Below are 22,070 nucleotides of genomic sequence, written 5' to 3'. Positions count from 1 at the left end.
AACCAAAATCTTGTGCAATTATTTGACCAAATTAATCTAATAATTTTTTGTGGGTGGGAGCATATTTGACAAGATAAAGTCAAATTCAAGAACTGTGACCTAGTTCAAACCAATACCTTTGCTTCTATAAATCGTAGCTTCATAGTCAAGATTTGGGCATACAGTTACCAAAAGTTCTCAAATAAAATAATTTTTTTAAAAAAAAAGTTGAGATGGGAGATATGGAAGTCACAATAAAGGAAGAAGCTAGAGCTGAAATAAAGATTTGGAATTATGTGTTCGGATATGCTAAAATAGCTATAGTTAAATGTGCCATTGAGCTTGGGATTCCGATGTTATTGAAAACTATGGAAGCCCTATGCCACTATCCGAGCTAGCCACTACCCTCCGATGCGAACCGTCGCGTCTTCATCGCATTATGAGGTTCATGGTCCATGACCGAATATTCAAACAAGAACCCATCAACAAACACACTGTAGGCTTCTCATCGACGCCATTGTCTCGTTGTTTGATAAAAGGTGGAGAAAAATCCATGGCTGCCTTCATATTGCTCATGTCCAGCCCTAATTGCTTAGCACCCTGGCATAGTCTTAGTGCTCGAGTCCTTGAAACCGGTAATAACATCTCACCATTTGAAGTAGCAAACGGGAAAGATCTATGGAGCTACGCCGAAGCGAACCCCGACTTTAGAGAACTCTTTAACAACCCCATGGACTGCGATGCTAGACTGACGGTGCAGGCGACAATCGAAGGATGTCCTGAAGTGTTCGATGGAGTCGAAAGCCTGGTCGATGTCGGTGGTTGTAACGGGACTGCATTGAGCCTTTTAGTCAAGGCATTCCCATGGATTCGAGGCATCAACTTTGATCTCCCTCATGCTGTCGCCGTTGCACCAAAATCCGATAGCATTGAAAACGTAGAAGGAGACATGTTCATGTCTATCCCAAACGCCGACGCAGCGTTTCTCATGGTTAGTACTTTCTTTCCCTTCATTATATGGTCTTATATGATTAATCCATACATTGCAAATTGCAGTGGGTATTGCATGATTGGGACGACGAGGAATGCATTAAAATCCTAAAAAAATGTCGAGAAGCCATTCCAGAAGATAAAGGGAAGGTTATAATCGTTGAAGCAGTTCTTGAAGAAGATAAAGAAGGTGACGAGCTAGGTGTCGCAAGGTTGATGCTCGACACGGCGACGATGGTTATTACAAATAAAGGGAGAGAGAGGACCTTAAAGGAATGGAGCTATGTTCTTCGACAATCTGGTTTTACACGATTCAACGTTAAACCTATACGTGCAGTTCAATCCGTCATCGAAGCTTATCCTTAGAAAAAAAATTTTATGACTAAAAATGTAACAAAGTAGTGTGCTAGGCCGTGTGAAAATTCCTGAGCATTCTGTTTCTTAATTTTAAAGATGCAAGGGACACACGGCTAGACCACATGCCCATGTGCTTAGATGGTTAGTCGGAAAGAGTAATCCAGGTACTCGAGGATATGCTTAGATGCTGTGCCTTAGAATTTGGAGGTAGTTGGGAGAAATATCTATCTTTGATTGAATTTGCCTACAATAACAGCTATCAGTCAAGTATACAAATGGCACCGTACGAAGCCTTGTATGGTCGCAAGTGTCGGACTCCTTTATATTGGATCGAACTTAGTGAGAAACAGATTCACGGAGTTGATCTAGTTAAAGAAACTGAAGAGAAAGTAAAATTAATTCAAGATTGCTTGAAAGCTGCTTCAGATCGACAAAAGTCATATGCAGATTTAAAAAGAAAAGAGATTGAATTTCAGGTGGGTGATAAAGTGTTCTTGGAGGTGTCACCATGGAAAAAGATTCTGAGATTTAGCCGAAAAGGCAAGTTGAGTCCGCGTTTTATTGGGCCGTACGAGATTACTAAAAGGATTGGACCAGTGGCATATCGGTTGGCTTTACCGGCAGAGTTAGAAAGAATTCATAACGTGTTTCATGTATCAATGTTGCGACGTTATCGTTCTGATCCTTCACATGTGATTTCTCCATCAGAAATTGAGATTCGACCGGATATGACCTATGAGGAGGAACCAATAAAGATTTTGGCTCGGGAAATTAAACAGTTAAGAAATAAAAGTATAGCCTTAGTGAAAGTATTGTGGCACAGACATGGGATAGAAGAGGCTACGTGGGAACTTGAGGAAGCTATGAGGAAACAGTACCCGAACCTCTTTACCGGTAAGATTTTCGGGGACGAAAATCTCTAAAGGGGGGAGAATTGTGACAACCCGAATTAGGGCCTAATCGGAATAGTGGTTTCGTGACCACAAATCTGAGATAGAAATAATTGTTTTATAATTATTTTGGGGTTTATGATATGATTTCATGATTTCGTGAAAATTTCGTGATGAAATTCTATGCATTGAGCGCTTAAGTTGAGATTAGGGATTAATCCGAATTGTTCAACGGGATGGCTTTGTGGTGACATTGTAATCATGGGCCTATACTCGCCATGTGTGAAATGTGGTAAAAATGATTTGTGATATATATATATAAGTTAAAATGAGGTTAGTACAAAGAATGTGTGAAAGAGTGAAATTAGCACTAAAACTGTTTTGGACAGTAGCAGTGATGTGATTTTGAAAAATAACCAAAAATATAAGGAATTTAATTAGAGGTTGAATGAGATGTGAAATTAAAGCTTAATGAGTCTATTTTCATATAAAAGAAACAGAGCAAGCAAAGGGATTCTATATTTTGAGATATTTACAATTGTGTGTGACTTGCTCAGGATGACTATGTGATCACCTGTTCCAACTTTGAAAAATAATTAAAAATTGTAAAAAACACAATAAGAAATATAGTTTATATGCATAAATGCCTTATTTATTCTAGTTTTAAATGAAATAGGTTTCATGGTTATTTGAATTGTGTACTGAGAGAAATTCAATTCGTAGTGAACAGAGGTCAGATCAGTTGAGCTGTGTAACAGGGGAAACTTAAACTAATAAACTGTACTAATTGGCTGAACCAAAAATTTTTTAAAAAATTTAGTAAGAATATTTATGAGTCTAGATTCAGGGAAATTTTACGGATTTGAATTTCGATTTTCCTAACTCGAGTTATGATTTATTTAGTGATCATGACGCAGGAGGGACAGCTTGATCAAATCGGAGTAAATAGTAAAATTAAAAATATGATATAATTGAATTATGTTGTAAACATAATAGATTCCTTATTTGTTATTTATATACTTACTTACTAAGCTATAAGCTTACTTTCTTTTCTCTCCTTTGTCTTATAGTGTCATCCAGCTAGCACAGGAGTTAGAGATCGTTGAAGATCCGTCCGCACTATCAAAACTCTTGGTATTTGAACTCAACATTTTGAAATATGGCATGTATAGCAGACTTAGTTATTTTGTTACGTGTCACAATTGTCTAGGTTTAGAATACTAATTATAGTATCAAACTAATCATTTTGTACGAAGCCTTTGAAATTGGTTTGTATTGTTAATGGCATATGTTATAATGATTCATGATCAAATTGCACGCCATATTTTTGTTTGGGTTCTATTTAATAGTATATAGTATAATTTGTTAATACCTCGTATCCTGTTCCGGCTACGGATACGGGTAAGGGGTGTTACATTTAGTGGTATCAGACACATGGCTGAGACACATGCCCGTGTCTCTGCCCGTATAGACGAAAATAGGCCAATTTAAGGCCACATTTCTTACCCATGTAGTTATCAACCTAGGCACAATATTTTAGCACATCAACATACTATAACAAAGTATTCAAAACGAGCCAAAAACATGCAATATATCACCTCATATACCCTAAATACTCAAACTTACCCATCTAGTCCATTTAACAAGTTTTACTAAAGTTTACTACTAAATAAATACCTATAAGCATATATCATTCACATCCACATCATAATTTTACTTCATTTCCCAACCAAAATATATATACCTAAGTTGTTTTTGTGAACAAAATATCATTCATAACATTTATACAAGCTAACTTTAATCAAATACACACCAACCTTATACATGCCATATAAACCATAGTATACGTTGCAAAAACTACCGAAATAAGCTGGATAGTGTGACTTGTTGTGCTGATCCGATCTCTCGACCTCACGATAATCTACAAAGACATTAAACAACACAAGTAAGCTTAATGAAGCTTAGTAAGTTTGATAGGTTAAACATAAATCTTACCGAACCTACTATAACAATCAATTAAATAAATTCATTCAACGTAAATTCCCTGCCATTCACAACTTTAATCGATGAATACACTTATTTCATATCAATAACAATAATAAACAATAAATCTTTCATTTTCAATTCCATAGGTCACTTACCCAATCTTACCAAATCGGAAAATGGCTTACGGATAAGAGTACATTGTTTTCAGAAGCCCGAAGGTTGAACAGAACCACATAAGTGCTAAACAGAAACCCATAAGGGTTGAACAGAAGCTCATAAGAGTTGAACGAAAACTTATATGAGTTAAACAGAAGCTCGTAAGAGCTAAATGGAAAGTAAACTCGAAGGTTAGAAAAAAATGTTGAACCTCAGTTTACCTGGGTAATTTAGTGTCAGTTTCCTTCACTGTCGTCAATTCATCAATTGCTGAATGTATTCATATCCCGAGTTTCATTTAATCTGAATATTCAATTTAATTTTGTAACTTTAACATTATTTCGTTTTCAACAATAGAATAAATACATAATATCATTCATCAAATAAATATAATATTTAAGCTTAACCGTACGAACTTTCCTGGGTTAAATTGTAAGATTTGTAGAAGTTTTGGGACTATTCTGCTAATTTTTCTTTTTCACGAGTATTTACAGGCTCTTGATCTAAAATATAAAATTACTCATTCATTAGCATATATTTCAGTTCCAATTCACTTCACAATTAATACCCCTAATTTTTTTGAATTTACACAATTACCCCTTTTTTACAACTTTTACAATTTAGTCCCTTAACTAATTAGTCTATCAAATGAACTAATTTTTCTCAATTGATAATTTATATAAACACTCTAGGATATCATAGAGCCCTTGATAAACAGAAATTTAATACCAAACCCTAATATTTAACCTTTTCACAATTTGGTCCTAAAATTAATATCTAACAAAATCACTATGTAAAATCACCATTCAACAAAATTAAAGCTCTAAATCCATGTTAATTCATGAAAAACATCTAGTATTAATCAATGGTAACTTTCAAAATTTCCAATAAAATCAAAAACTAATGAAATAGCTAGTTGGACCTATTTGTAAAAGTCTTAAAAACACAAAAATTACAAGAAAAAGGCAAGAATTTAACTCACATAAAGCAAAAGTATGGAAACCAGCTCAAAGAGCTCTCCTATGGTGTTTTTTGACAGAAAAATTAATGAAGAAAATGTCTAGAAACTTTTAGGTTTTTCAATTTGATATTTTAAATTTCATTATTTCCAATTTTGTAGTTTTCATCACATCATTTTGTCATTCTTTTTTTGTGCTTATGCCATCTCAGCCACTTCACTTAGGTTCAATTAATCTTAAGTCCTCCCTATTTACCATTTAAACCATTTAATCACTATTTTTTAATTAGAAAGTTTTGCACCTTTTTCAATTTAGTCCTTTTCAATTAATTAGCTATCAAAACGTTAAAAGTTTCTAACGAAACTTTAATACTACCTTAATGTCACTCTGTAAATATTTATAAAAATATTTATGACTCGGTTTATAGAAACAAGGCCTCGATACCATATTTTTTAAAACCACTTAACCTAAGTTTTTACCACTCAAATTTAATAATTTATTATAAAACATAAATTACTAATTTAGAAATCTTTCTAAAAAAACCACGTTTGACTCATAAATAAAAAAATAATTAAATTTACGAGCTTACTCATCGAATGTGGTGGTATCGAATCACTATTTTCTAACACTACTGAAAATTAGGTTGTTACAACTCTCCCCCCTTTAGGAAATTTCATCCTCGAAATTTGTTGCCAAAGAATAGATTCGGATACTGTACTCTCATTGATTCTTCAGTTTCCCAAGTTGTTTCTTCAGAACCATGTTGATGCCACAAGACTTTTACTAACGGTATTCGTTTATTCCTCAATTCTTTAACCTCCAGAGCTAAAATTCTCACCGGTTCTTCCGAATATGTCTTATTTGGCTATAGCTCAATTTCACTATGAGGAATCACATGTTAAGGATCAGATCTATACTGTCTCAGCATCGATACGTGAAACACATTATGAATTTTCTCAAGTTCCGGAGGCAAAGCTAATCGTTAAGCTACAGGGCCAATTTTTCGACAATTTCATACATTCCGATAAATCTTGGACTCAGTTTTCCTTTCCTACCGAATCATAACACCTTCTTCCACGAAGAGACTTTTAAAAATACTCAATCACTAATCGCAAATTCTATATCTCTTCTTTTTAAATCTGCATAAGATTTCCGATGATCAGAAGCAGCTTTCAAACTGTCTCGGATAATCCAAACTTTATCCTCAGTCTTTCGGATCAAATCAACTCCTACTAGTTTGGATTCACTCAATTCAGACCAATACAATGGTGTCTTACTTTTCCTTCCATAAAGAGCTTCGAACGGTGCCATTTTTATACTGGATTGATAGCTATTATTATATGCAAATTCAGCTAATGGTAAATATCTCTCCCAGCTACCTCCAAACTCAAGTATACAACATCTCAGCATATCTTCCAGAATCTGAATCACTCGTTCTGATTGCCCGTCAATCTAAGGATGAAATGTGGTGCTAAATTTTAGCTATGTACCCAGAGCCTCTCGCAGTTTACTCCAAAATCTTGATGTAAATCTCGGATCTTGATCTGAAATAATGAATGTTGGAACCCCGTGTAACCTCACAATTTAAAATATATATAATTTTGCTAACTTCTCAAGTGTAAAGTCTGTTCTGACTAAAATAAAATGTGCTGATTTAGTCAATCTGTCAACAATCACCCAGATCGAATCTTTCTTTCTCAGAGTCATAGGTAAATAGGATACAAAATCCATCGTGACATACTCCCACTTCCACTCAGGAATCATGAAATGCTGTAACAAACCCGTTGGTACCTGATGTTCTGCTTTGACTTGCTGACAAATCAAACACTTAGCTACAAACTCACAAATTTCCCGTTTCATACCTAGCCACCAGTACAGCCTTTTCAAATCACAATACCTCTTCGTACAAGTCGGAAGAATAGAAATAATGATTTTAGTCAACCCACATCAATGTTTGAACGTTCAAAAAAAATAAGACGATTCAACAAGATTACAGGGTATCTACTAGACCTACTGCTAGTGTGGGTAGTGTGCAAAATAATCCTAAGCCCAAATGTAAATACTATGGGAAATACCACCCTAGTGAGTGTAGAAGTAAAGTGGGGATCTATTACAAATGTGGAGCAACCGATCATTTTATCTAAAACTGTCTTCAATTGAAAAAAGAAGATGAAGAGCAGAAAGAATAACAATTGGCTACTTCTCAGAGAAGTAGACATTCAGGTCAAAATAGTTCCACCGAGACTGTTCGTTCAGGTATGAAAGACACTGCTGCTAGGTCAGATGCTAGAGCACTTGCGCGTCCTATGCCATTTGAGCAAGAGAGGAAGCTTCGACTCCAAATGTGATTGTTGGTACATTCTATCTCTTTGATGTTACCGTGTATGTATTAATTGACCCTGGGTCCACTTATTCCTATATTTGCACTGCATTAGTAGCAGAAAAGAAGTTACCTGTTGAATTTACTAATTATGATATTCAAGTTACTAATCCATTAGGTCAAAGTGTAATAGTTAATTTAGTGTTTCGTAATTGTCCACTGAAAGTGAAAGGATATGAATTTCCTGCTGATTTGATGTTGCTACCCTTTCGGGAATTTGATGTTATCCTGGGAATGGATTGGTTATCTATGCATGATGCTGTGGTAAATTGTAGACAGAAACGGATTGATTTGAAATGTCAGACAAGAGAGATAATATCAGTTGAGTCTGAGAATCCCAAAGATATTGTTATCTACTCAGAGATTGATGCGAAAAGGTAATGAGGCATTTCTAGCCTACATTCTTGATACTGGGATTTAGAATCGAAGCTAGATCAGTTACCGGTTGTTAGTGAGTTTGCTTATGTATTTCCTGAGGAATTGTCAAGTTTACCACCTGATCGGGAAGTTGAGTTTGAAATTGATGTGATTCCGGGAATTGCTCCGATATCAGTAACACCGTACCGTATGGCACCAGTAGAACTAAAAGAATTAAAGGCACAGTTGCAAGAGTTATTAGACCGAGGGTTTATCAGACCGAGTATGTCTCCCTGGGGTGCACCTGTTCTGTTTGTGAAAAAGAAAGACAGTTCTTTGAGACTGTGCATAGACTACAAACAATTGAACAATTAAAAATAAATACCTTTTGCCACGTATAGACGATATGTTTGATCAACTGAAAGATGCCGCAGTGTTTTCAAATATAGACCTTAGATTCGGGTATTATCAATTGAAGGCTAAAGAGTATGATGTGCCAAAGAGTGTGATGTGCCTCGGGTAAGACATTTTTGGCCCCCAGCCCAAATTCACTAAAAGACAAAAAAATCTGCCTTTTTTTTAATGCTGTTTTCTTGTTGTTTTCTCCCTATTTTGCTACCATTTTACTATTATGTTGCTACTAGTTTGTTGTTATTATTTGGATATTGTATAAAACTAATTTTATTGTTAATTTTTTATTATTTTAAAGGCATTTGTTAATTTTGTTATTATTTTAGAGGCATTTGCTTATTAAGTTGCATCTATCTTAGTGTTATTTAAGTATTCATATTTTTTAAAATTTATTTTCAATTTGTTGGGAAATATGTATTTTGATGTTTTTAGTATTTTTGATGTATTATATATATTTTAAAATTATATAAAAAATAATATAAAAATTAATATGGGCGGGCCGGGTCGGGCTCAAGTTTTAGAATTTTTATCTGTGTAGAGCTTGGGCCCATTTTTTGGTCCGAGCCCAAGCGTAGCAAACGGGCATGAATTTTTAGTTGAGCCAAGCCCGGCCCATGCACAGCTCTACATGGCACCAATTATATCGAACATTTATGTGCATGATTTGTTTTTTATCGAAATGAAAAATATATATATTAATAGTAAATTTTATTTTTATCTCTTAATTATGAAAATCTATAAACCACTCAATTATTAAATTTTTTCGTTTTTAGTCAACCAGTAGGCTAGCGATGGCAGTTTTTAAAATTGGCATAATAGCAACTTTAACCTTTAACATTTATATATTGTGTCAAATTAGTTTTGGTTCTAAAAAACCTATCTCTCAACATTTACACATTGTGTAATTTGATTTTTTTTTAATTTTGCTGTTCTTTGTGATCTTTTCACCTAAAAGCTAAAAATCAAATTTATTAGCTAAATTTGATTTAAAATATACAAAAAATGAAAACACCCAAAAATCCAAAATAAAAAGCAAAGCTACAAAAAAAAAGATCAAATTACACCATGTGTAAATGTTGAAGGATAACTTTTTTGGAATCAAGACTAAATTGACATAATACATAAATATTAAGGGTTAAAGTTGTTATTGTGCCAATTTTAAAAGCTACCATGTTAGCTAGCTAGTGACAAAAATAAAAGACAAAATTGAATAGTTAAGTGACTGTTTTGTAACTTGTCATAATTAGGTGATAAAAAAAGTAATAATTGAATGATCATTTCATAATTTTTCATAATTGAATGACCAAAAATATATTTAAAAACATAAATACATCAGATTACCAATACTAAATGCACTACAAATCTACAATATAACTAATGAAGGTAATGAATTGAACAAATTAAAATAAAACATTTAAAAAAATTAAACTGAAGTTTTGGTTTAGCGATAATTTCAAGGTTTTACTAATTTAATTGGTGTGGGTTTTACTAATTTGCATTGGTTTTTGTTAAAATAAAAAGACTAAGGTACCTCAAATAATATAACTTATTTTAAATATAGAATGACATTTTTGTAATGTCCATAACTGAATTAGCATCCAATTGATTAATCATACCAACTCGGTCAAAAACTTAAATAATAATATAGATATTAAAATTTATATAAGTATATAGTAATAGTTAATTAAACACAACATTATTAGTAAAGGTCGAGGTCTTCGGCCTTGTGTACTAAGACTTGGTTCTTATTATGCGCAATTATCATATGTGTATTTTAGTTCAAATTATTCCAGTTCTTAATCTGTTTGTAATTTATATTAGTTTGATTCAATTTTATAATTACTCGAATATATATATGGTCGTACTTTATTACACTATATTCTATTTGTAAACTTTATAAAAAAATCCAAAATTTTTGAGTTCATAATATGCTCCGTTGAAATACGATTTATGTTGTTGTAATTGTATTTTGACTTTTCAAAAATTATTATTATTTTTAATTTTCTTAAAATATTAATTTGAGTTAGAGGTGTGCATGGGCCGGGCTACCCGGCCCGGCCCGAAGGCTCGCTCGAAAAATGGGAGGGTTCGGGTAAAAATATAGGCCCGAAATATGGGTTTGGGCAAAAAAAGAAGCCCGTTTAGAAAATGGGCCGGGCTCGGGTAAAAATTTTTTGGCCCGGGCCCGGCCCGGCCCGAATTATATAATAAATATATTTTTTTATTTTTAATCATATTTATATTTTAATTTTAATTTTAATATAATCAATTTTTATTATATTTTTCAATTTGTGTATTGTTTTAAGAATTGTTTTAATATATTTTTTATTTGTTTCTTGTTTTAATATTTGTTTTAAATGTATTTGATTATTTAATATATTTTAAAATTTTTTATTTAATGAAATAAGTTAAAAAAAATTTTAGGCCCATATTTCAGGCAGGACCGAGGCCGGGCCTAGAAAACGGGCCTAAAATTTTCAGTAGGCCCGACCCGGCCATGTACACCTCTAATTTGAGTTGACGGCTATAGTCATTTATACCACACAACTTTAGATTTATGTGACAGTTTTTATCTATTTAGTGGGGCACTAATTTTCTGGATTTGTTTGATTCCACAGTGTACTATTTGTTTGATTATGGATGAATTTGTCTGATTCCACAGCGTTGGATTTGTTTGATTATGGAGATGTATGGACTATTAGTTTTTTCTATTAATCCTTTTTCTAGTGGTTCTTTGATTTTTATATCAAATTCATCTATATCTTGTTTAGTATAAGTTATAGGTTTGATTCTAATTATTTTATTAGGATTTTTTAATTTTATTTCACAATATCTTGGACTGTTTTCCCATAATTTTAATGTTTCTTCACTAAAATTATTTTCTAGAATTTTAAACAACCAATGATTTGTTTCTAGTTGTTTAATCTGTTCTTTTTTTATTGGTCTAAATCATTTATCACATATAAATTTATGGTTTTCTATTAAAGGTATTTCTACAGAAGTTTTTTCTGTTGATAATATTACTAGGTTTTTATCTATAGAAAATGGTAAATGATGATATATAAAATTATTTCCTAATAATATGTCTCCATGCATTTCAGGAAAACACAATATTTTAGGAATTAGAAAAGTTATAAAATAGTTATTTAATTAATTAATTTTAATATTTTTGGTCATTAGTAGATTATTGGTGACAGTTTTTAAAATTGACATAATAGTAATTTTAACTTTTAATATTTATATATTCTTTAAAAATTAGTATTGATTTTGAAAAAACATAATCCTCAATATTTATACATTGTGTAATTTAAATTTTTGTTTCTAGTTTTGTTGTTCTTTGTGATCTTTTCACCTAAAAAGCTAAAAATCAAATTTATTAGCTAAATTAGATTAAAAATATAAAAATAAATAAAACACTCAAAAATCCAACATAATAGTTTTCGCTGTTTTTTATCTTTTTAAAATTAACTCTTAATGTCACAAAGAAAAGAAAAGAAAAACAAATTAGCGTTTAACTCATATTCTCAAAGTTGGGGGTTTAGACCAAAATTTCGCAAAAATATAAGAGAAAATATTTGAACCCAAAACTTCTCATACAAACCTAACATATTTAACCACTAAACCAAATCAAATTACTTGACAAAATTTTTACAATCTTAAGTTAAAAACGTGACTACTCTTGGTTTCACTAACTCAATCTCTATTAACCCGATTTCTCGGATGTGACAATTACACTCTCTTTATTTTCTCTTAATTATTAAGTCAGTAACTCATTCTTATCATAATTTGCAAGAGAATGGGCTCAAACTCAGGTCTCTAAGCCAGTTAGACTCTCATCTTATTTTCTCTTAACCATTAAGCCAATAATTCATTTTTATCATAATTTTACAAAATTTTAATTAAAAGTCATAGCGTGTCAATTCTTGGTCCACTAATCTAATTTTTTCTAGCTCAATTTTTAGAATGTGATAGAAATTAATCAATTCAAAAAGTATAAAGATTATGGTAAAAGTTAACCAAAATCTAAGGTAGTTTATACTATTTGGTACATCTCAAATAATTTGTAGCACCCCAAACCCGGCCCAGACGTTATGACCGGATCCGACATGCCACATCGAAGCGTTCAAAATATTTTATATTGTTGATCCAGAAAAACTTACTTAGTGTTTTAAAAGATAATTTCATTATAGGTTAAAGTGAATGGAAGCTGTGCACCAGGTAGGAAACCGGAAAAGAGGTGGTGAGTCCATCAGACTGCTTAAGTACCAAGCTCCCTTCGGATCCAATCCTAGACATGCATACCGCCATTGCCACACCTTAACGTCATGGATATTTCTAGGAAACCGATTTGATTAAGTCATTTTTAGGAAAAGTGATTAATTTTAGAAAATACTTTCATTGCGGAAGCTTTGCTTGTTGTCGTGTTATTTTGAAATCAATTGTTGTTTTTGAAAATGCGCCCTAAAGCTATCCAATTTCAACAGTTAAAATAAGTAATATCTATTTTAGTAATACATATTAAAACCATCAAAAATAATTAAGCGGCCTTATTACATTTAAAAACCCAAAACTTCAAACGTAAATAAAAGGATGTCCAGTTCACTAGAAGAAAATCAAACTTTCAGAACGGGTGGCCACTCCGAATTCCCTCACAGCTCCAAGCCCACTATGGTTGGGGATTACCTGCGTGGATGAAAATAAAAGGGGTGAGTTTGGGAAAACTCAGTGTGTAAATTAACCCAACCATAGCCTATATCAGCTCAAACCACAGAAATAGAATAAGTTGGCCTTAGCGCAGAACAGAATTCAGAATAAAGCCCATAGGCCCATAACAGAACAGAACAGATATTACATATTTATGCAGAAACCCAACCATATCCAACCGTATACACCTCCGCACCAACCTTACACCGTGTGGGGAGACAACTCAACCCACCCAACCGCTACACACCACAGAATTTGCAGCATGGCTGCCAGAACAGATAATGTGACAGAGTCACCAGATACAGATAATCATGGCAGAGCCACCAGAACAGATATATGTGGCAGAGCCACCAGATCAGATATTTGTGGCATAGCCACTAGAACAGATATATGTGGCAAAGCCACCAGATCAGATAATTGTGGCATAGCCACCAGGACGCTTCCTCCATAATATAACTCATGTCCCCATGCAACAGATATATAATCATGGCATACATCATACAGAATCAGATCGTCATGCTTTTCAGTCAAAATTAACCCTAAGGGTATAACGGTAATTGTGCACCTAGGGGTATAACAGTAATTTTCCATACATAGGGGTATTATAGTAATTTAGCTACTTTTAGGGTTTTCATGCATATCCTAACTATTTACGTACTATCAGAACACTTACCGCGCATACTTACCGAATTGGGCCCGTTGGCCCATGAACCCGATCTTTGGCCCATTAAGCCCAAATTATCAAAATGTACGAAATCGCGCGTACTGCAGCTTATTACTTTAGATTACCAAATATACAAACCCAACTATCTTACGAGCATTCGCACACTCGCAAATTCCCAAAATACCGACTTTTCGGCATTTCGGCATTTCGGCTTTTGCCAATCTAGTCTATGAGAGGGTGTCAGTTACACACCTGTTTGCGACGATATGCTGACGAGATCCACACACGAACCGCCTACAATTGGATTACTAACACGTTAATCTAACTATTCAAATACAAACTACATATTAACCCCTTACAATATTCTGCCAACCACACCTACAGATCATAGTAAGCTTATAAGAAATCAATAAGCAACTCATTAACCAATTTTTGTCAATGTTTACCACATAATCATAATTTTACTGCAAGCTGTCTTTCCTGAGCAACAGTCACTAAATTATTTATAACTGGAGCTACAAAACTCCAAATCAAGTTCCGTTAATTTTCCCTAAAAATAGACTCATATATCTTCTATCCATAAAATTTTCAGAATTTTTGGTATGGCCAATCAATACCAGATTTTTCTTAAAGTTTCCCATGTTTCACTGTTTGACTAATCTGACCACTCTTCATTACGAATCAAATTTCTCATTGTACAGAATCCAAAATATGTTCTCGTTTATTCCATTTGAAACTAGACTCATTAAGCTTTAATTAAATAATTTATGCAGCTTCTAACTCATCTCCCACAATTTATGGTGATTTTCCAAAGTCACGTTACTGCTGCTGTCCCAAGCAGATTTATTACCAAATCACTCTTTCACACCTAACTTGCATGCATGTTATTTAAACATGTATATCACCAATCAATCATCACATATCTATGATTTTACTTAAGTATAATCTCCATTTCATCATTTTAAAGCACAACATGTTAGTCGATTTTTCCCTTTAGCATCTAAGGCACATGCATACTCATTTGTTTGGCTCAACTTCACCTATCTTCCATTTTTCATCAAAAGAACATGAAACAACAACCATTTCCTTCATTTTAATTCATGACTAAATGCTCACAACACAACTAAAAATCAAAATATACTTCAAGAGTTAAGGTAGAATCAAGAAGAACACATGAACCTCAAAATAGAAGCAAGGTACATTCAATTTTCCTCCTCCTAGTGACCGAATACTCAAGAGCTTTCTCCTCTCCTTTCTCTTCTCTAACTTTCAGCTATGATGAACAAAGATGGACAAAACTTTGTTCTTTTCACCCCTTTTTCTTTTAATAAAATTTCATATTTCATCCATTTAATTCTTTAATACAAAAGACATGAAATTCCAATCATGGAACATTTACCTAACCCATTATCATGAAACATTTACCTAACCCATTATCATGGAATATTTACATAACCTATTATCAATTTGTATCAATTTGTACCATAAATTATGGATATCAAGTGCACATTTTGTCTACAACAACATGATGACCAGCCACTACATGTAAAATGGGAGGTTTGTCATGCAAATCCTCCTATTTTGCACTCCTATTTATTTGGCCACTTCAATTTAGCCTATAGCATTTTCAAACATTTTCACATAGGTCCTATTTCATAATTTCACCCCCTTGTTCTTATGGAACAAAAATTAACTAAAATTGTCGGGTTCTATCTTAAGCTTGGGCTTTCTAGAGGCCCACTAACATAATTAAACCTATGCCAACATTCACAGGATTCCCGAAAATTGGGGCGTTACATAATTGGACTGTAATTTTTTGACCAAATTAATCTAATAATTTTTTGTGGGTAGAAGCATATTTGACAAGATATTTTCAAATTCAAGAACTGTGACCTAGTTCAAACCAATACCTTTGCTTCTATAAATCGTAGCTTCATGGTCAAGATTTGGGCATACAGTTACCAAAAGTTCTCAAATAAAAAAATTTTTAAAAAAATTGAGATGGGAGATATGGAAGTCACAATAAAGGAAGAAGCTAGAGCTGAAATAAAGATTTGGAATTATGTGTTCGGATATGCTAAAATAGCTGCCGTTAAATGTGCAATTGAGCTTGGGATTGCCGATGTTATTGAAAACTATGGAAGCCCTATGCCACTATCCGAGCTAGCCAGTGCCCTCCGATGCGAACCGTCGCGTCTTCATCGCATTATGAGGTTGATGGTCCATGACCGAATATTCAAACAGGAACCCATCAACCAACACACTGTAGGCTTCTCATCGACGCCATTGTCTCGTTGTTTGATAAAAGGTGGAGAAAAATCCATGGCTGCTTTCATATTGCTCATGTCCGGCCCTACTTGCTTAGCACCCTGGCATAGTCTTAGTGCTCGAGTCCTTGAAACCGACCATAATATCTCACCATTTGAAGTAGCAAATGGGAAAGATATATGGAGCTACGCCGAGGCGAACCCCGACTTTAGCGAACTCTTTAACAACGCCATGGGTTGCAAAGCTAGACTGACGGTGCAGGCGACAATCGAAGGATGTCCCGAAGTGTTCGACGGAGTCGAAAACTTGGTCGATATCGGTGGTGGTAACGCGACTGCTTTGAGCCTTTTAGTTAAGGCATTCCCATGGATTCGAGGTATCAACTTTGATCTCCCTCATGTCGTTGCCGTTGCACCAAAATCCGATAGCATTGAAAACGTAGGAGGCGACATGTTCATGTCTATCCCAAACGCCGACGCAGCATTTCTCATGGTTAGTACTTTCTTTCCCTTCATTATATGGTCTTATACGATTAATCCATACATTAATTGCAAATTGCAGTCGGTATTACATGATTGGGACGACGAGGAATGCATTAAAATCCTAAAAAAATGTCGAGAAGCCATTCCAGAAGATAAAGGGAAGGTTATAATCGTTGAAGCAGTTCTTGAAGAAGATAAAGAAGTCGACGAGGTAGGTGTCGTAGGGTTGATGCTAGACACGGCGATGATGGCTATTACAAATAAAGGGAAAGAGAGGACCTTAAAGGAATGGAGCTATGTTCTTCGACAATCTGGTTTTACACGATTCAACGTTAAACCTATACGTGCAGTTCAATCCGTCATCAAAGCTTATCCTTAGAAAAAAAATTCTATGGCTCTTCACAGTTGTTCATCCACTCTTTTGTTGGAATCAATAAATCTTGGTTTTGAGTGGTTTTCTTTAAAATCATTCGGTTGGAATCATACATCAATTAATCAGGTTTAATTTAAAACTGATACCAATTTAATACTGTCTCTCAAATAAGTTTTGGCATTGTTGGTAAAAATCTAGATTTTGAGTCTTATATATCAAATTTTGAGTCTCATCATATGCAATTGTCAATTTGTCACATATAAATTTTAATTTAAATTATTCCCATTCTTAATCTGTTTGTAATTTATATTGATTCAATTCAATTTTATAATTGTTGAGACATACATAGTTGTACTTGATTTGTTATATTCTAGCTGTAAATTTTTTCAAAAAAATTCAAAGGATTTCTGTTCGTAACATGCTCTATTAAAACATGGCTTGTGTTGTTATAATGTATCATAATTTATTTTTCGAAAGAATTTATAAGTACAAATAAAATATCAGTTACTTAAAAAAAAGCTTATTATAAGTTACAAATAATACATATTTGATCAATTAAATTTAGAATAACTCAATATAAAATATAATAGATTGAAAATTAAAATATATTTGAATTTGAATCATAATAAAAATGAACAAAACATCAATATAATATATTAGTATATTAATATATATTTCATTTTAGATTATAACTAACTAAGGTGGGTTTGGATGGGCGGTTGGATACATTGCGTTTAATTTACTTTTTGTCTCACGTTACAGTATCTAATATCACCGTCACCATTATTTTTACACTAACTACAGTTAAACACACCACCCATCCGAACTAAGTCTAAATTTCAGATGATTAATACAAATAATTTGATAGATATTAATAAACATTATGGATGAAATAACAAATTTAATATAATTGTACTTTGAGTTTTAAAAAATTATTATTATTTTCTATTTTTCTTAATTTTTTTTGGTGAAAATACAAAACCTAAAAAATTACAATAAAATAAAACTAACTCCCTAATGGGGACACTTCAAACACTTGATCTTCTCTCCTTTCTTGAACTACTTTAACAATTTCATCGGCTTCTCCATTATTTTTGTAATTCCCATGATTGAATTAGCATCCAATTGATTAATCATACCAATTCAGTCAAAAACTTAAATAATAATATAGATATTAAAATTTATATAAGTATATAGTAATAGTTAAACACAACATTATTAGTAAAGGTTGAGGTCTTGGGCCCTGTGTACCAACTACCAAGGCTTAATTCCTATTATTCGCAATTATCGTATATAGATTTTAGTTCAAATTATTCCAATTCTTAATCTGTTTGTAATTTATATTGATTTGATTTAATTTTATAATTACTCGAATATATATATGGTTGTACTTGATTACACTATATTCTATTTGTAAACTTTATAAAAAAAATCTAAAATTTTTTAGTTCATAACATGCTCTGTTGAAATACGACGTATGTTGTTATAATTGTATTTTGACCTTTCAAAAATTAGAATTATTTTTAATTTTCTTAAACTATTATTTTGAGTTGACGGCTACAGTCATTTATACCACACAACTTTAGATTTATGTGACAGTTTTTCTCTATTTAGTGGGGCACTAATTTTCTGAATTTGTTTGATTCCAGTGTACGATTTGTTTGATTATGGATGAATTTGATTGATTCCACAGTGCTGGATTTGTTTGATTATGGAAATGAAATATTATAAAATAGTTATTTAATTATTTAATTTTATTATTTTTGGTCATTAGTAGATTAACGGTGACAGTTTTTAAAATTGATATAATAGTAATTTTAACTTTTAATATTTATATATTCTTTAAAATTAGTATTGATTCTGAAAAAACATAATTCTCAATATTTACACATTGTGTAATTTAAATTTTTGTTTCTAGTTTTGTTGTTCTTTGTGATCTTTTCACCTAAAAAGCTAAAAATTAAATTTATTAGCTAAATTAGATTAAAAATATATAAAAAAATAAAACATGTTGTGAAATAATAAAGAAAGAATAAACTAAAATGTGATAGAAGAAAGAGTGTAAAGAGAATGTAGAAGAGAAAGTGTATCTTCTTTTTTTTTATATATTTTTCATGAGTACATGAGCCCCATATATATAGGGGTTAAAAGTAACTCTCTAATTATTATAGGGTATGTAAAGGGTCATGATCTTTTATCTCCCATATTAATGGGGTATAGGAAAAGTCTCATAACTTATGGGGTATAAGAAGGGTTTTATAACTTATGGGGTTGATAATGACATCCACATAAATATTTCATAACAAAACACTCAAAAATCTAACATAATAATTTTCATTGTTTTTCATCCTTTTAAAATTAACACTCAAGTCGAACCCAAAACTTCTCACACAAAACTAACATATTTAACCACTAAACCGAATCAAATTACTTGACAAAATTTTTACAATCTTAACTCAAAATCAAGATGTGACAATTACACTCTCTTTATTTTCTCTTAATTATTAAGTCAGTAGCTCATTCTTACCATAATTTGCAAGAGAAAGGGCTCAAACTCAAGCCTCTAAGCCATTTAGACTCTCTTCTTATTTTCTCTTAACCATTAAGCCAATAATTTATTTTTATCATAATTTTATAAAATTTTAATTAAAAGTTATAGCGTGTCAATTCTTGGCCCATTAATTTAATTTTTTCTAGCTCAATTTTTAGAATGTGACAGAAATTACTCAATTCAAAAAGTATAAAGATTATGGTAAAAGTTAACCAAAATCTAAGGTAGATATACTATTTGGTACACCTCAAATAATTGTACTGTAATTTTTTTACCAAATTAATCTAATAATTTTTTGTGGATTGGAGCATATTTGACAAGATATTTTCAAATTCAAGAACTGTGACCTAGTTCAAACCAATACCTTTGCTTCTATAAATCGTAGCTTCATAGTCAAGATTTGGGCATACCGTTACCAAAAGTTCTCAAATAAAAAAATTTAAAAAAAAGTTGAGATGGGAGATATGGAAGTCACAAGAAAGGAAGAAGCTAGAGCTGAAATAAAGATTTGGAATTATATGTTAGGATATGTTAAAATAGCTGTCGTTAAATGTGCCATTGAGCTTGGGATTGCCGACGTTATTGAAAACTATGGAAGCCCTATGCCACTATCCGAGCTAGCCACTGCCCTCCGATGCGAACCGTCGCATCTTCATCGCATTATGAGGTTCATGGTCCACTACCGAATATTCAAACAGGAGCACATCAACCATCACACTGTAGGCTTCTCATCGACGCCATTGTCTAGTCTTTTGATAAAAGGTGGAGAAAAATCCATGGTTGCTTTCATATTGTTCGTGTCCAGCCCTACTTGGTTAGCACCATGGCATAGTCTTAGTGCTCGAGTCCTTGAAACCGGCAATGATATCTCACCATTTGAAGTAGCAAATGGAAAAGATCTATGGAGCTACGCTGAGGCGAACCCCAACTTTAGTGAACTCTTTAACAACGCCATGGGCTGCGATGCTAGACTGACGGTGCAGGCGACAATTGAAGGATGTCCCGAAGTGTTCGATGGAGTCAAAAGCCTGGTCGATGTCGGTGGTGGTAACGGGACTGCTTTGAGCCTTTTAGTCAAGGCATTCCCATGGATTCGAGGCATCAACTTTGATCTCCCTCATGTCGTCGCCGTTGCACCAAAATCTGATAGCATTGAAAACGTAGGAGGAGACATGTTCATGTCTATCCCAAATGCCGACGCAGCGTTTCTCATGGTTAGTACTTTCTTTCCCTTCATTATATGGTCTTATACGATTAATCCATACATTGCAAATTGCAGTGGGTATTGCATGATTGGGACGACGAGGAATGCATTAAAATCCTAAAAAAATGTCGAGAAGCCATTCCAGAAGATAAAGGGAAAGTTATAATCGTTGAAGCAGTTCTTGAAGAAGATAAAGAAGGCGACGAGCTAGGTGCCGTAGGGTTGATGCTAGACATGGTGATGATGGCTATTACTAATAAACGGAAAGAGAGGACCTTAAAGGAATGGAGCTATGTTCTTCAACAATCTGGTTTTACACGATTCAACGTTAAACCTATACGTGCTGTTAAATTCGTCATCGAAGCTTATCCTTAGAAAAAAAATTCTATGGCTCTTGACAGTTGTTCATCCACCACTACAATAAAAGCTTTTTACAATTAAATAACCAAAAAATATATGTTAATAGTTAGATGATGGCTGATGTAATTTACCAAGAAAATAAGGTATATTGCCATTTTCACATCAGCTTTTGCAATGGGATTTTCCCAAATGTTACCCAAATTCACCGGGTCCAAATTTTGAGTGTTATTACACATAATATTTAAGAAAAAATTTCAAACAGTTGACTGAAGCTTATTACTTAAAACTTTTTTTTATCATTTCATTTATAGACTTAATATAAAAAAAAATCTAAGGAAAATATTTTAGAAATAAAATATTATATCAGACCAATTACAAGTCATTACAATATGAACATTTACTAAAGTCTAACTATTAGAGTACGATACTACAATACGCCACTTTTCCACTATATGCATAATAGCCCACTTCGCCGCTACTTTGGCGTACTTCTAACGTAGTCCTTCTTAACGCATTCTCTTACTACATCACTTGAAATAATAAACATTATAAGTTCAAGAGAACTTAGTGAGAGTTAATACAGAATACCTTGGTGAATTATTTTATAATATTTGATGAACTTTTGTACGCCAGCTACCCTTTTTAACCACTCACTTCTATTTGGGCAAAGACTATCACAGTTTAGGCTTACAATTGCACACCAATTACTATAATCTTAATCGTACCAATTCTCTCTTAACTACCTAACTAACTTAATATCCTTCTAGACATTACCTTAATCTCTTATTTTTCATAAAACCACAAAGGTACTTTTCTAAGAATCTCTTCAAGGGCCCGTTACATACAGACCATCTCTTCAAACATACACTGATTTTAGAATGGTTGATCACAGATATTGTTCATTGGCGGATACATACACATTTGGCGGATATTTAAGCAGATTTAAATATTATCAGTTTACTAGTCAAATCATATTCTCGTTTGATACCCTACAAGATC

General features: G+C 32.9%; 2 protein-coding genes and 1 pseudogene across 2 annotated transcripts; all 3 read left to right on the top strand.

Moving 5' to 3' along the window:
* The first annotated feature begins 200 nt into the window (after positions 1-200).
* On the top strand, positions 201-17,020 carry LOC107949118 (acetylserotonin O-methyltransferase-like; annotated as a pseudogene).
* On the top strand, positions 15,796-16,962 carry LOC107893607 (acetylserotonin O-methyltransferase). The gene is made up of 2 exons (XM_016818642.2): positions 15,796-16,593; positions 16,663-16,962. The coding sequence occupies exons 1-2, from the start codon at positions 15,835-15,837 to the stop codon at positions 16,960-16,962; spliced, it is 1,059 nt and encodes a 352-aa protein (XP_016674131.2). The 5' UTR covers positions 15,796-15,834.
* A 2,796-nt stretch (positions 17,021-19,816) lies between the features above and the next one.
* Positions 19,817-21,332, top strand: LOC107893605 (acetylserotonin O-methyltransferase). Its single transcript, XM_016818641.2, has 2 exons — positions 19,817-20,721; positions 20,787-21,332. The coding sequence occupies exons 1-2, from the start codon at positions 19,963-19,965 to the stop codon at positions 21,084-21,086; spliced, it is 1,059 nt and encodes a 352-aa protein (XP_016674130.2). The 5' UTR covers positions 19,817-19,962; the 3' UTR covers positions 21,087-21,332.
* The last annotated feature ends 738 nt before the right edge of the window (positions 21,333-22,070 follow it).

The sequence above is a fragment of the Gossypium hirsutum genome, chromosome A04, assembly GCF_007990345.1.
Source record: "Gossypium hirsutum isolate 1008001.06 chromosome A04, Gossypium_hirsutum_v2.1, whole genome shotgun sequence".
In the NCBI taxonomy this organism is placed as follows: domain Eukaryota; kingdom Viridiplantae; phylum Streptophyta; class Magnoliopsida; order Malvales; family Malvaceae; genus Gossypium; species Gossypium hirsutum.
Note: the sequence above shows the minus strand (reverse complement) of the source record. Positions and strands in the feature narration are given on the sequence as shown.

Excerpts from the sequence above, each read along its gene's own strand:
- LOC107893605 (XM_016818641.2), top strand. The coding sequence starts at position 19,963 with ATGGGAGATATGGAAGTCACAAGAAAGGAAGAAGCTAGAGCTGAAATA. Across the intron at positions 20,722-20,786 it reads CCGACGCAGCGTTTCTCATG|TGGGTATTGCATGATTGGGA; the intron begins GTTAGTACTTTC and ends TGCAAATTGCAG.
- LOC107893607 (XM_016818642.2), top strand. The coding sequence starts at position 15,835 with ATGGGAGATATGGAAGTCACAATAAAGGAAGAAGCTAGAGCTGAAATA. Across the intron at positions 16,594-16,662 it reads CCGACGCAGCATTTCTCATG|TCGGTATTACATGATTGGGA; the intron begins GTTAGTACTTTC and ends TGCAAATTGCAG.